The following is a 15,034-nucleotide window of genomic DNA, read 5'->3' as shown; positions in this document are numbered from 1 at the left end:
CCTCACACTAAGAGGCAGAAGCACACGGCTGACGATGGTCAGCTGCTTGCCTGAAGTGAGTGCCTTCGTGGGGACAGCACCCCACCACTCATCGCAGGGCAGAGCGTGCTCAGGCCCCGCAGGGCCCCTGTCCCCATCCCCACCCCCACGGTCCGCGCAGCAATCCATGGTCCATGGCAGCGACAGGGGAAGTGGCGAGAGGGAGCATGGGAGAGGCGGGGGGCGCACAGGCACCCACACATCAGCCCACTGTCCGGGGCGGCAGCTTGCACGTGGCCACACGAGGTAACTGATTTTAAGGGGATAAAGGGAAGCGGCGCTCGCTGCCGCTGTCCTCCTGTCCCAGCTTGTCCCACACCCCACGTGGCTGTCTGCATCCTAGCAAGACAAGAGGATTCCACGTAAGGCCTGGTCACCTCTGCGTTACATGGCAGTGTGGCCTGTATCTGTCAATGGACCCGTCTCTGCTGGCTGGCATTTGGCTCTTACGTAAGTGAGCAAATTGAAACAATAAATAGAGACAACTATACCTCAATGACTAAATTTAAAAAAAAGAGAGAGACCACACCGTGTGCTTGCAGAGTTTGTCAGCTGGGAAGAGGAACACACAAAAAGAAACATCGCGGCAAACAAAGCCCCCTACCCCATGCCCAGGGCCTCACGGGGAGACAGCAGAGGACACCGTGACGCTGGAACCACCTCACCGGGACCAGGCCGTTGTGGGGAGGCCGCCCGCTCTTCCAGCCCCTGACGTCCCGCCAGACAAAGTGCAAGACGCAGGAAGCGATGGCTGCAGAGCCGCGGACGCTGGGGCACCGGAGTGCCCCCAGGCTGCCGGCCACGGACCACCCAGCGCGGCCAGGGCACCCGCACACTGGGAGGCACAGACGGGGACCCACAGCAGGAGCCCCGCCATGCTCTGCAGGGTGGGCAGGTGACCCTGACCGTAGCCAGGACAAGGGAGCATCCCCTGAGCGTCGGGCACCGGGCCTCCACAGCCTCCCTCTGCCCTTGCTCTGGGCTGGCAGGAGTGGACCGGATTCTCCCTGCTGCCTGGGAGCACCCCTTGGCCCAGGCACCCTGTGCCTTCGCAGGGCTCCTGTCCGCCCTTGGGCCTCCGCTTTGCGGGGTAGACACAGGCCCGAGAGGCCCCTGGTCACCACTCCTGATTCTCGGCGGTCGGTTCCTGCCAGAGAAGCAAGAGCTCTCAGGCTTCAGAGGCGGGAGGACCCTGACCGCAGCACTGCACCGCCTGGTGGGCGCCATCGCCGCTGCTGCGTTTCCTTCCCCAGGCTCCAGCCCAGGGGGGCTCCCCACGTTCTGGCTGGAGGAGAGGAGTAAGGAAGGGAGGATGGAGAGGCCCCAGCCACAGACCCCACAGAGAGGTCGTCCCCAGAGAGGTTGTGGGCCCCGCCAGTCCTGCTGCCCCGCTGCGGGCTCCGCGCACACGCCCGCTACGCGACACACGTCTCCTTGGTCAATGCGCCTGCGCCGGCCTTGCGCCTGCCATTCAGGTCAAAGGGCCTGTGACCATCTGGCTTAGGAGGTACTTCCAAGTTCAAGATCTGCCCTCATGACAAGCAAAGAGGACCCTGACCCCAGAGAGCCTGCAGTGGAAGGAGTCACCACGCGGCGTCATGGGGGGGGCGGGGCGGGGATAGCGGCAGAGGGAGGGGCGCCAGGCAGTGGGAGGAGGACGGACGCTGCAGGAGCCCATGCTGGCCCGCGTGGTGCCCTGGCAGAGGGGAAGGACAAGTGCACCGGGCAAGGGCGAGCGGGCTTTCTTCACACTGGTATTTTTGCAACTTTCCTGTAAGTTTGAAGTGATTTCCAATTAAATGTTAACAAAAATCTTGAGCCACATCGCCCGCAGCCCCCCTGATTTCGGAACATGAAAGAGTCCCTGCCGTCGGGACCTGCCGAGCGTGGGCGGCGATCAGAAGAGAGCTGGCGGTTTTCACTGGAGTCCCCGCAGGGACAGAGCCAGCACTTTCCAGGCCAGGCGAGCAGCCGGCGTCCTCCTCGCTGCCGGCGTCAGCAAGGGGGAGTGCCTGTGAGGTCACAGAAGCCGAGAGCAGGCGCTTCCTCAGCAAGGCCTGAGCCCGGTTCTCCTGCCTTAGGGGCGCACCCCGTCCCACCCGTCCTGCGCAGCGCGGGGACCCAGGCGGAGGCTCCACGGAGGTCTCGCCCGCCTGAGTCTGGGGTCTGGCCTTGTTCCCCGCTAAGGGTCCTGGGGGCGGGCGGTGAGCAATACCCCCAGCCGGGAGGCGGCCCCTGGGCTGCCGCTCCGCACGGAGCCGGGGAAAGCGCATGGGAGGCGGGGAGTGCCCCTGTCGCGCTCCCGGCAGCGGGGGGCGGCGGCGGCGGTGGCCTCTGACCAGCTCGGGGGAGCGAGCCCAGGCCCAGGCCCACCCCAGCCCCCAGGGGCAACCGGCCTGTGATTGCGCTCTCCGCCCCGGGCCGTCATCGGCCATGGAGACGGCTCCATTCTGGACCGTGTGTCTCACTGACTCCTCCACTGAGTTGGAAACGTTCTAGAACACGCAGCCTCGAGCTCCAGGTCCCCTTACCTTCACGTTTATGGGGCCTGGCTTGTGGCCAGCGGATCGTCATCCCTGCTCTGTCTCCACTGCCCCCGAGCCCCCACGCCGTGGACCACGCGCTTCCTTCTCTGACCGTCAAGATGCTCAGGGCCAGGCTGCCACCTCCTATTCTGAGCGCGGTTCAGTGAGGAAACCCCTACAGCCCCGAGCGGGAGCCGCGTGAGGGGGCGGCTGCTTGCCCCAAGTTGTTAAACTTCGGTGTGACTGAGGAGGGAGACGCTCTCCAGCCGCACCTCCCTCTGGCAGCATCCCTGCCACATCCAGCATGACAGGAGCTCAGGCAGGGCGGTGCAGGGGCCCCCCCCGCCCTCTGTGCTGCTAGTGCCTGATGGACCCACATGCCCCCGACGCTCCTCTGCTGGGGCCCTCCTCCCACGCGGGGTCCCTGGAACGATACCCCGAGCCGGCGGACTGAGCATCCAGCAGGGGGCGGCAGCCCCATTACTGCCAGGAGGGCTGGACGCCAGGGGCCTTGAGGCCGCCCTGAAAGCTGCCCACACACCGTGGACGGGAGCAAGGCTGGTGGGGAGGACCATCACATCTGGGAGGAGAGGCCGAGAGGGCGCGAGCCCAGCAAGGAGGATCCAGGTGAGAGGTTCTCGGGTAAACGGAACACATACTTCTTGATGTCATTTTTCATAAAATTACAGGAAAACCCACCCAAGTTCCACCTACGTTCTGGAGCTAAGACATTCAACAACCATCTCTTGAACGCTGCCATTTCCCACTGGAGACCGAGGCCCACAAGGGCAGGGCCTGTCCGCGGCCCCTCCCGGCACAAGTGAGAGACAGGATCACTGCTACTTTCAGCTTTTAAAACTTGTCAGGGTAACAGAAGTCAAGAGTATGGACAGCCGCTGTGGAGAAAACAGTCTCTTAAATCAAAATTCCACTTCCTACCAAAACCGAACCTCTTCTATGACCCTGATCGCTTATGACCAGCAGACCTGTGGCTGTGAAAGTCCTCACTGAAACAAGACAGCAGTCCTCTCTTCCCCTTCCCCTCCGGATCTTAGAACAACACAGAAAGCAGGGAACAGTGACTTCCCAAGTGGGGAACGTCAGTTTACAGCTTCCGTGAATTTGTCCAAATGGGCGACTGCAAGGCTGGGGGCCGGTTACACTGTCGGCGTCCACTCCAAGTGGGTGCCAGCGTCCCGCCAGCGCAGAATTTTTGACAAGATCCTGCCGACAACGATCTCTGCTTTAACTCGGGCTGTCCTAGCTGAGGCTATCAGGACCCATCTCAACGTGGCCCAGAGGACAGAGCCCAGGAGGAGCCTGGCTGAGCGCGGGGAGCCCTGCTGGGCCTCACTCTGCACCGTCCACATGGCAGGCAACGCCCAAAACACCAGCAGCGCCCTGAGTCAAGGCCAGCCGGCGGCGCCGCAGTCCAGGGGCCGTCCCCGAGCGGTGGGGCCTCAACCTCTGCCATCGGCCTGCTGGGTGGTCGTGGCCGTGTGATGCCCACGTGCCGCCAGAGAGAACACAGGGGCTCACCTTGGTGTCCTCCTCATTTCCCTCCGCGTGGACAACGTAGGGGTAGCCGTCCTTCTGCAGGCTTTCTGACACAATGCGCACCTCGACGCCGGGCAGCGGGGTCCCCACGGAGCCTGCAAGGGGCGGGGAGGCACGAGGGAAGGAGGCGGTCAGCAGGGTTCTGAAGGAGAGCGCCGCACACTGAGGTGCTCCGATCTGCCTGACGTCACGTGCACACACGGAGGCGGGGGGGGGGTCCCGCGTGGCTGTCACGTGCACACGCATGGGAACCCCGCACGGACATGATGTGCGCGCACAGGGGTCCTGCCCCGTTGTCACGTGCATACAGGGGGCGAAGCCCCAGGAGCCAAGAGCACAGCCTTAGGCGGGACACGCAGAGCAGCAGCCAGGGCTCCGAATGCCCTACGGGGCCTTCGGGGCACCTCGGGAGGGCCGCGCAGCACCCAGGGCGAGAGGCAAGGGCACTTCTATCTCACTGGAGCACCCGGCTGAGCGGTCAGGGCACAGGTGGCCGCGGTTTGTCGCTGGGGAGGGGCTGGAGTGGGACAGATGCCAGAGGGTGAGCGGGTCCTCAGGGCAGGGGTGATGTAGCCAGCGTCCTGCTCACTCGCTAGGTGCCTGTGGTTGGCTCAGTGTCTTCGCCCCGTGTGGTTATAATCAGCTTTTGAACCTGCAGAGGTGAGGGCAGGTGGTGGCCGCAGTGGAGTCCCCGCGGCCACTGTAATGAATAGCTGACGCGGGGCAGAGATTCCAGGGCCAAATGCCAAGTGTCTGAGGCTTCACTTCAAGGTCTCAGGACCTTTAACTGTTATCAATGAGGACTTGTCACAGGAGACAAGTCCCAGGAAGCCCACTTGGCAAACTCCACGAGCTGCTTAGCACTCTGGGATCCGCACGCTTGGAAACGTCTGTGACGCAGGGCTCAGCGTGCTAGATGGTGCGGTGCGGCCCTGTCCTCCTCAGCCCGTCTTCTGTCTGGGGTCCTGGGGGCCACCGCCGCCTCCTCCTCCTCCTTCCTCCCCTCCTTCTCTTTTGCTTCCAAATATTTAAGAACTACAGTGAAATCCACATATGATGCAGCTATTCATTATAAAGCCTAGGATTTAGGGGCATTCAGCACATTCACAACATTGTGCCATTATCACCTCCATCTAGCTCCAGAACTTTCCAGCAGCCCAGAAGGAAACCTGTCCCCGTCAGCTGTCACATCTCCCCCCACCCCAGCAACCACTAACCCATTCTCCGGGGACCTGCCCCCTGGATGTTGTGTATGAAAGGAACCGCCACGCATTACCCTCCTCTCTTCCTGCGGGTCATCTACTTGGGGCCGGGGGCTGCACGAGTGGCAGGACGCTCAAGACCGGAGACAGCCTGGAAAAGGGGGTGTTCCACCTCAGCTGCAGACAAGACACGAGGACCAGAGACAAGACCTAGGCTGTGAACACGAGCTGGGTCCAAGCCCTGCCCTCCTGCAGGCTCTGCAGGACCTGGGGCCAAGGCGGCCACAGTCCCGACACTGGGGATGTGTTTCCCAGCGGACCTCAGGGTCGTAGCTTCCCTCTGGATCTGTCTCCAGTGAAGAGTTTGTCTCAGCCCTGTTGTCTGCATTGCTCCTCCTTGGACCTCATGGTCTGCTAAGGACCGGCGGGGCCACAGCTCTGACTGCTTGGTTACAGACCAGGCCCGGGCATCTTGGAGATTTTTTTCCAAGGTCTTTAGATCCCTCCCAATTGCTCATATTTTATGGCCAAATGTCAGCAGGATGACCTAGGTTTTAGCCCTCAGTGTGTGTGTAAAAGCCACAGAACAAAAGGTTTAAGGGAAGAAATGGGCTGATAAAGTGCAGGAGAGAAAGGCCATGTGTAAGAGGACATCGGTCGGGCCCACTGGGCTGATGGTCCTCCTTCCTGTGTTCCCAGGCAGTGAGAGGATTTCGTGCTGTGTGAAGGAGGTGTACTGTGAATTGATTTATCACTTTCTGAGACTGGTCAGGATGATTTCTTTACTATGTGCCAGAAATAAAGAGTCCCATGAACACACCTTGAGCCATCAGGCAGAATATGATGATTTCATCAGAAGGCACTTCATTAAACTAAGTACAGAATCTTAAGCACGAGCAACCACCTCGCTCAGGAGTGAAATCTGCTCTTCTTCCCTTTTCTTCTGAGCTCTCGTCCCCGCAGTGGTGTGACGCCTGCTCAGGCCCAAGCCCTCCAGACGGCGACGCCTCCTGAAGTGTGAGCCCTGGGGATCCTGGGAGTACGAAAGCCCCTCCATGTCCCTCGTTTCGTGTTTGTAAAAAGACACTTTAGTCTCCTAAACCTTCCCTGAGTTCCAGAGAGCAGACGGAGGCAGTTACTAATGAGAGAAATAGAGGAACACAGAAACAAAGGAAAAGCAGTTACCTCAGAGCTCGAACAATAAATCGGTAATAAGACAGAGTCGTACCTCCTCCTCAAGAGACATACACACTACTCTGACGCACATCTTGGAGTTGTTCTGCGTGAACTAAGGCCCCCACCCGGGTGGAGGATGGTGACTACAGGCTGAGACCCCCAGCCCTGTTGGAACCAGAAGGCTGATGACTGAGATTCCTGGGACACCACCCTGTCACCTCACCACCAACCCATCAGAAGAATGTCACACATCTGCAGCCCTCCCCGCAAATGTCGCCTTTAATAGCCCTTCCCTGAAAGCCATAAGGAGTCTGGGTCCTTTGAGCACCAGCCGCTTGTTCTCCGTGCTTGGATCCTGCACGTTCCTTCCCCACAACCCCATGTCAGTAATTGGCTCAGTTCAGTAACACTTGCAGAAAGGAGGAAGCAGAGGCTCCATCCAGGCGCTGGGAACTCAGGGAGATGCGGGGAGATGCTGTGGGGAAGGGAACCCTACGGGATCTGCTGTGGCCTCCAGGGAGGTGAGTGGCTGCCCTCAGTCCCACAGGACTGACAGTCACAGGGGCACGTCCCCACTTACCCACAACTTCTGTACAACTTGGCTGCAAACTGGGGGTTCCCTGGGCCCCTCCTGGGATTAAACGGTTTGCTAGAGCGGCTCTCAGAACCCAACAAAACAGGTCACTTCCTAGAATACCAGTTCATTACAAAGGCTACAAGGCGGGAACAGCCAGATGGAAGAGACACCTCTAGCAAGTACGTGGGTGGGTGGGAGTCTCTAAACTTGCACACTCTCCAGGCACATCACACTCCAACACCAACCCGTGTTCACCAGCCTTGTTTTGGGTTTTTATGAAAGTTCTATTATGCAGGTACAATTGATTAAATCATTGGCCATTGGTGCTTGATTCAACCTCCAGCCCCTCTCCCATGCTAAGGAAGTCAGGACTGTCCATTGTATTCAATGAGACCTGAACTGCTAAGAATGTCTATAAAGAAAACACTGACAGGGCTTCCCTGGTGGCGCAGTGGTTAAGAATCCGCCTGCCAATGCAGGGGACACAGGTTCGAGCCCTGGTCCGGGAAGATCCCACATGCAGCGAAGCAACTAAGCCCATGCACCACAACTACTGAGCCCACAAGCCACAACTACTGAAGCCCGCACGCCTAGAGCCAATGCTCCCCAACAAGAGAAGCCACCGCAGTGAGAAGCCTGCGCACCACAGCGAAGAGTAGCCCCGGCTCGCTGCAACTAGAGAAAGCCTGCGTGCGGCAACGAAGACCCAACACAGCCAAAAATAAATAAAAGTAAAATAAATTTATGAAAAAAAGAAAAGAAAATGCTGACAGAATTACAGCACCACTACCAAAACAGTGGCATTAAAATCTCCACACAGAGACAAAACCTATGATTTGTTAAAGGGAAGTCTACAAACGGCAGAAACTGCTGTGTTAGGACAGGGCAGCTGCTCAGACCCCAGAACCCCCCGCCCCTACCCCAGTGGGTGGAACAGAGCACGGTCAACCAGGTAGGGCCAGCCTCCTATACCCACCTAGATGGGGCCCCGCCCCCGCCCCCGCCCCCGCCCCCGCCCCGCCCCCGCCCCGCCCCCGCCCCGCCCCGCCCAAACCGCGTGGCGCTGCCCCTCCCACGTTGCGTGACACTGCCCCTCCCACGCCACGTGCACGCTGCCCCTCCCACGCAGGGTGGGCGCGGCCCCTCCCACGCCACGTGCACATTGCCCCTCCCACTCCACGTGCACGCTGCCCCGCCCACACCGCGACAACGTGGCTCCTCCCACACCGCGTGACGCTGCCCCTCCTACACTGCGTGCACACTGCCCCGCCCATGCCGGGAGGACGCGGCCCCCCCCCACGCCGCGTAACGCTGCCCCTCCCACACCACGTGCACGTTGCCCCACCCACACCACGTGCACGCTCATTCCCACGCCGCGTGACGCGGCCCCTCCCACGCCACGTGACACCGCCCCCCCCACACCCCGTGACACCGCCCCTCCCACACCGCGACGACGTGGCTCCTCCCACGCTACGTGCACGCTGCCCCGCCCACACCGCACCGATGTGGCTCCTCCCACAACGCGTGACGCTGCCCCGCCCACATCGCGTGACACTGCCCCTCCCACGCCACGTGCACAGTACCCGCCCACACCACGTGGACGCGCCCCTCCCACGCCACGTGCACGCTGCCTCGCCCACGCCGCGTGACGCGGCCCCACCCACACCACGTGGACACGGCCCCTCCCACACCGCGACGACGTGGCTCCTCCCACAACGCGTGACGCTGCCCCGCCCACACCGCGTGACGTGCCCCCACACCACGTGGACGCGGCCCCGCCCACAGCGTGCCGCCGCGGCCCCGCCCACACCGCGACGACGTGGCCCCACCCACAATGCGTGACGCTGCCCCGCCCACGCCACGTGGACGCTGCCCCGCCCACACCGCGTGACACTGCCCCTCCCACGCCACGTGCACGCTGCCCCTCCCACACCGCGAGGACGCGGCCCCTCCCACAACGCGTGACACCGCCCCTCCCACGCCACGTGGACGCTGCCCCGCCCACGCAGGGTGGACGCGGCCCCTCCCACGCCACGTGCACGCTGCCCCGCCCACGCCGTGACACTGCCCCTCCCACACTGCGATGACGTGGCTCCTCCCACAGCGCGTGACATGGCCCCTCCCACACTGCATGGGTGCGGCCCCTCCCACACTACGTGGCGCTGCCCCTCCCACACGGCGTGATACGGCCCCTCCCACAGCACGGGACGGGCCCCTCCCACACCCGCAGGGACTGAGTACCCTCCTGGTATCCATTGGGCAACAGGCTGGCTGCAGTCAGGAGGGCAGGCTATCCTTCTGCCTCTTTTTATAACAGGTGTGAGCTGTGGCCAGGTGACTTTAATTGTCCTGTGGCTCCGTCCAGCCTCTGGGGCGGGTGACTGCCTCACTGGGTCCTGGAGCGCCTGTCCGGCAAGCCCAGCATCTGATAGCAGCCTCCTATCAAACCATGTCAGGCCCAGCAGCTCAGGTCACCATCCGGGGCCTCAGCCGGGCAAACAGTCTCCTTCAGGCCACGCGCCCCTCCGGGCCTCCAGGGAACCTGTGATGGGCCAGCCCAGAGTCCCGGCTGGAAGGAGCCCGGCCCAGGAGTCAGGGGCACAGAGGATACAGCCTGACTGCTCCGGAAGCGGCACTCAGGGACTCACTCCCGGATTCAAGGTTGACAGCTACTTCCTTCATTGTTTCTAAACCAAAGAGCCGGCCGTGCGCCCACTGTGAGCCGCCTGCTTCACGGGCGAGAAAAGACCCCGGGCTCTTGGTTCCGGTGCCGAGAAGAGGCCACGCACAGCCACAGCAGAATCCTGAGCCTGAAGAGCTGCAGCGAATTAAGATTCGAGAATTTCTGCCCAGAAGCCTCGGGTTTAGGGCACGGGCGCAGGTCCCTCTGTCCCGGAGCCTTTGCCCCCGCCTGACAGAGGGTGTCCTGGTCCGACAGTGTGAACACCTGCTCCGTCTGTGGGACTTCTCCAAGGCCATCAGAGGGGTAAGATCAGCCCAGTATCGGGGCTGTCGAGTGGACAGTTTGCAGCTTCTTAGAAAGTCAAGCTCACACCCGCTTCTGACCCAGCAGTTGTACTCTGAGGCGACTGCCCACGAGACGTAAAGACGCATTCACACAAAACCCTGCACACAGACCTTCACGACGGCCTGACTGGGAACTGTCCAAGACCAGACACAACCCAGCGTCCTTCGGTGGTGGACAGGTTAACACCGAAGGTGCTGCTCGGCACAGGATGTCTCTCACACTCGTCCTGCCAAGTGTGAGAAGCCGGACCCAAAGGCAGGTCCTGGAGGCTGTGCCTCTGTGTTGTTCCAGGAAACACACAGCTACAAGGAGAGGAACCAGGGACGTGCTCGCCAGCCTGGGACGAGGAGGCGCTGACCACGAAAGGGGGAAGCTCTGGAGGTGATTCAACTTCGTCTACCTGAGTATGACGGCAGACACACTGAAAACTCACAGACCTGCCCACCAGAAGGGTGTCTTTCAGTGTCGTGCAAGACAAGCGGATGCCCAGAGGCAAGTACAGGCACACGATGACGTACGTTTATTTCCAGACGCCTACTGTGTTTTGGACAAGCTGGAGGGCACTGACCGGGAGGGCTGGAAAAGGGTCCAGGACAGAACAGGCTCACGTCTCAGGCCTCAGGCTCTGCCTGCAGGTTCCCTGTCAGGGACCCGGGACGTGAAGGCTGTTTATGTGGAATGGCCTAGAGAAGGCGGGACAGGAAAACCAAAGGGCAGGAACCCGTCTAGACCAGCAGGCCATCCAGACGCATGCAGGTCCCCAAGCACAGGCGGGGGTCCCTCCTCCCTTGCCCCCGACACCTGCCGTCTCTCCCGCTGCCACTGGCCTGTGTGGCTCAGGGCACCTGCATGGGAGACTCTGGGCCGCGGGCGACCTGGTCTGGACGGAAGCAGCTCCCGGCCCGGGAGGGGGGGAGGGGGGCGCCCTGCCAAGCACACGGCGTCTGGGTCACCTGGGAAGGACACTGCCACCCTGAGAACGTGCCCGTGGCCCAACAGGGGAGCATCCTCCGCAGACTGGCCCACCCGAGGACCCAGAGCAGAGGGAGGACACAGCTGGCGGGCGCCGCTCGTACCTGGCAGGCGAGCTGTGGTCAGGGGGTTGGACAGGGCCATGCCGATCTCCGTCATCCCGTACCTCTCCAGCAGCGTGTGGCCGGTGATGCCCTTCCACCTCTCCAGCACAGGCAGGGGCAGCGCGGCCGAGCCCGAGACCATCAACCTGCCCGGCACAACCACAGGCTCCTGAGCTCGCGGGAGCACACGGCTTCGTCAGCCCGGTGAGAGCCAACGCGCCCAGCACCCCACTCACTGTCACCCTTTAACTCACGGCTAAAACTGCAGTTCGGGCTGAAATTTAACTCTGTTCTTTGGGAAGAACCTTGGGTATATTTTAGAATGTAAATAGGTCTTCACAAGGAAGGGGTAATCACAGTAAAAGGAAAGTGATTTGAGGGTCCCTGGTGGCACGCTCTACAAACAATCACAAACAGCCCCACAAAAGAGCAGTGATAAGAATAAGGTGATGACGGCTTATCTGGTTTAGGGACAAAACGCCACCGGGTCTGAGGAGGAGGGGGAGACGGAAGCAGGCAGTCTCCAGTGAGGGGCGCACGGGGGCTCCTCCACGAACACTGCCTGGCGCTGACGGCTCACGTGACAGTGACATTGATCTGATATCTGAGAGCCTCAGCATGCACCATGTCCCGAAAGCACTGTGTGCAGGAAGGAAGGTGCTTCTGCTTCTAGTGGGGGCCGGAGCAACGACCACCCCTGTGCTCCCCCCACGGAGGTGCAGGCACAAGGACCCTCCCCACCAGGAGCCTGGCTGCTGAGGTCTGAGGGCCTGTCACCCAGAGTCACCCTGATCTCCCCTCTCTGATCTCATTCTTGCCCTTGGCTCCTGAGATCTGGGTACATCGTGCTACCAATCCCACTCTTGTCCTTGTGGTTGGGCTTTGGACCCCAGCCCCACCATGGCGCCTCGTGGGAGGCCGATCCAGGGAGGTGCTGGCAGTGGCACCCTCAGAAAAGGGCTCTAGTTCCATCAAAACGTCTTTTCAGAAAAGGAGCAAAGAGTGGTTAAATGGGAGCAGAGGACAAGGTGAAATACTCGTCTTGGCTAATTGGGAATTCTCTCCCGGAAACGGAGGGCTTTCCTGAGCTCCTCTTAAGGACCAGGAATCAGACGCACAGAGGCCATGAAGCTCGTGGCTGTCCAGCGCCAACTCGCTGCACTGTTAAAGGCTGTGTCTGCCACAGACACACGTGTCACACCTCTTAGGCGCACGTGTCATCATGCCTGTGAAGACCCGCCACACTGCTCACCTCCGTGCGCTCTGCAGACGAACCGCGTGACCTCCGTGCGCCCTGCAGACAAACCGCGTGACCACGAGCAGAGAGGCGCTGCAGTTGGCAGGCTCGTGGGAGCACGCAGAGCAAACCCCATGCCACCGAAGGGGCCAGACAGCCACATGTCTGTCAGGGAGGGTGTCTGCAGGGGGTCGGGGAGGGGGCAGGGCTGAGAGCCAGCAGATGTGGGGTCAGAAAGGACTTCCCCATCCTCGTCCTTCAGACTCTACCGGAAGACAGGCGGACAGACGGAGACAGAGGGACAGAAAGACCCAGAGGTAGAACAGAGACACGGATACAGAATACAGGCAGCTGCGTCGGGAGCACAGATACGTAGAGAGAGACGTAGATACACATTTTAAAGCAAAGAAAAAATACTGCTTCCTAAAACTTAGTAGAACTGACTCACTAAAAATAAGTTATATTTGACTTTCTGGATGGGAAGGTGGACTCTTTTCATTTACCTGATTTTTTCTTCACAAACTGCACGCACGAAATCCTGGACATGAGGGTGGGTAAAATGTTTGTCGTAATAATCCATCAACTTGCTGTATATGGTAGGCACTGCCATGAATACATTAATCCGTGGAGTTTCAGAGCTTAAGAACTTTTCCCAAACCTAAAGAGAAAAAAGGAAGCACACAGCAAAAAGATGAGAAGACACGCATGCACAGACACGTACGGACCCTCGGTTCCAAGACGAGTGCTCTCAGCAGAGGACCCCCCCCTTTTCTTAAGCATCCGAGGGTCTGCAAGCGGCTCCTGTCTCAAAGGGGGTCTCACTTTGACAGGGCGACACAAGCGCGTGGACCTTCCGTGGAGTCACTGTGCAGGGGACACTGGCATCTGGCCTCAGGGGTGGCCCGTGAAGAGGAAGCGGATCGGGGAGGAGTGGGCCCTGGGCCTGGGGACTGGCCTCGGATCTGCCATCAGGGGAGAGGTGGCGCCTCAGGCTTTTCCAGCCACGCGGACGAGGGTGGACAAAGCTGCACGAGGGGCCGGGCAGGCCTGAGCACAGCACAGCGTCTGGCAGGCGGGCAAGCACACACGGGGAACGGATGGCGTCTGCTGTTTTATCCGAAGAAGTCATGTGAATTTCGTATCTTACTCTGTAACAGATGTTTCTCGTTTTAATATAAAGGTGCTTCAAGTTTCTCAGCTCATGCTGAGAACGTGCTCGTGTGTTAGCCCTCATCTTCCAGAGAAGGGGCTCTCTCCGTGCAGCCACCGCATGAGCCCACGGTCAGGGCGGGACGGGGAGCGCGGGGTGCTGCGTGCTCAGTACACCCCACAGAGACAGCCTTCCCCCTCAAGGCGTCCAAAACGCTGCAGCCAGCCCCAGCCTGCCCCAGTCCCTGATCGCACGCTTGTAATTAGCTCCTCACCTTAGCTGCTTGACAGAGCAAAGGCACTCCTCTTTGGGGAGAAAATTACATCGTTCTTTTAAAGACAACCCCGCCCCCATTATAAAGCCTGTATGAAAAGAGAAAAATGTGACCCATAACTAAGAAAAAAGTCAATAGAAGCAGACCCTCAATACGGATGTTGGAATTATCAAAGAAGGAATTTAAATTAATAAATAGGTTAAGAAATTCAGAAAAGATGAATGAAATGGGGGATGATCAAGGATTTCATCAGAGAAGTGGAACTGCAAGAGAACCATTATAAGCTGGAAAGTACATTATGTGAAACTAGGAATTCACTGGATACACTGAACAGACTAGATGCAGCAAAGACAGCAGTTAGTGGAAATGATCTAAACGGAAGTACAGACAGGAAAGAGGAGAAAGAGAAGAGTGTCACCACGTGTGGGACAAGATGACACTCTGACCTGTCAGGAAAGACAGAAGTGCTCGGTCAGTGGAGACACATCCATGTCCACACATGGGAAGACTCAGTGTTGCTAAGATGGCAGCTCTCCCCAAACCCCAGCAAGCTCTGTTTTCCGGAAATTGACAAGCTGACCCCACAGTTTACAGGGAAAGGCAGAGGACTCGGAAGAGTCAGAACACACGTGAGAAGGAGGCAGGAAGGTGGAGGACGCACACTTCCTGACCCAAAACCCACTCCAAAGCACCAGCATTCACCGCCGTGTGAAGCTGGTGTAAGATCAGACACACAGACGAACGGAGCAGATGCCCAGAAACAAATCAATATGATGATGGCCAACTGAGTGTGACAGAGGAGCCAAGTCACTTCAACAGGATCATCTTTCCAACAAACAGCGCTGGGACAACTGAATAGCCACGTCCAAAGAGATGAATTGTAGACCCTTACCTCACCACACCTAAGAATCAGTCCAAAGTGGATCAGAGACCTAAACGTATCAGCTAAAACTATAAAACTTTCAGGAAAAAACATAGGTGAAAATCTTCATGACCTTTGGTTAGGCAAAGATTTCTTAGATACAACAGCAAAAACGATCTATGAAATTAAAAAACTGATAAAATGGATTTCATCAAAATTAAAAGCATGCGTGCTTCAAAAGATATCATTAAGAAAATGAAAAGACAAGCCAAAATGGGAGAAAATATCTGCAAACCATCTATGTGATAAAGGACTAGTATCCAGAATATAT

The 15,034-nt window shown here is 59.2% G+C and overlaps 1 protein-coding gene across 3 annotated transcripts in view; it reads right to left on the bottom strand.

Moving 5' to 3' along the window:
• ACSF3 (acyl-CoA synthetase family member 3) overlaps positions 1 to 15,034 on the bottom strand; it is a 57,119-nt gene that overhangs the window by 23,011 nt on the left and 19,074 nt on the right. For all 3 annotated transcript variants that reach the window (XM_036834940.1, XM_036834941.1, XM_036834943.1), the window contains exons 4-6: positions 12,921 to 13,075; positions 11,181 to 11,326; positions 4,104 to 4,216 (exon numbers count right to left, since the gene is read on the bottom strand). In XM_036834940.1, coding sequence (XP_036690835.1) covers positions 4,104 to 4,216; positions 11,181 to 11,326; positions 12,921 to 13,075 — 414 coding nt within the window. The remainder of the gene's footprint in view (positions 1 to 4,103; positions 4,217 to 11,180; positions 11,327 to 12,920; positions 13,076 to 15,034) is intronic.

Source organism: Balaenoptera musculus, chromosome 19 (genome assembly GCF_009873245.2).
Source record: "Balaenoptera musculus isolate JJ_BM4_2016_0621 chromosome 19, mBalMus1.pri.v3, whole genome shotgun sequence".
Classification (NCBI taxonomy): Eukaryota; Metazoa; Chordata; class Mammalia; order Artiodactyla; family Balaenopteridae; genus Balaenoptera; species Balaenoptera musculus.
Note: the sequence above shows the minus strand (reverse complement) of the source record. Positions and strands in the feature narration are given on the sequence as shown.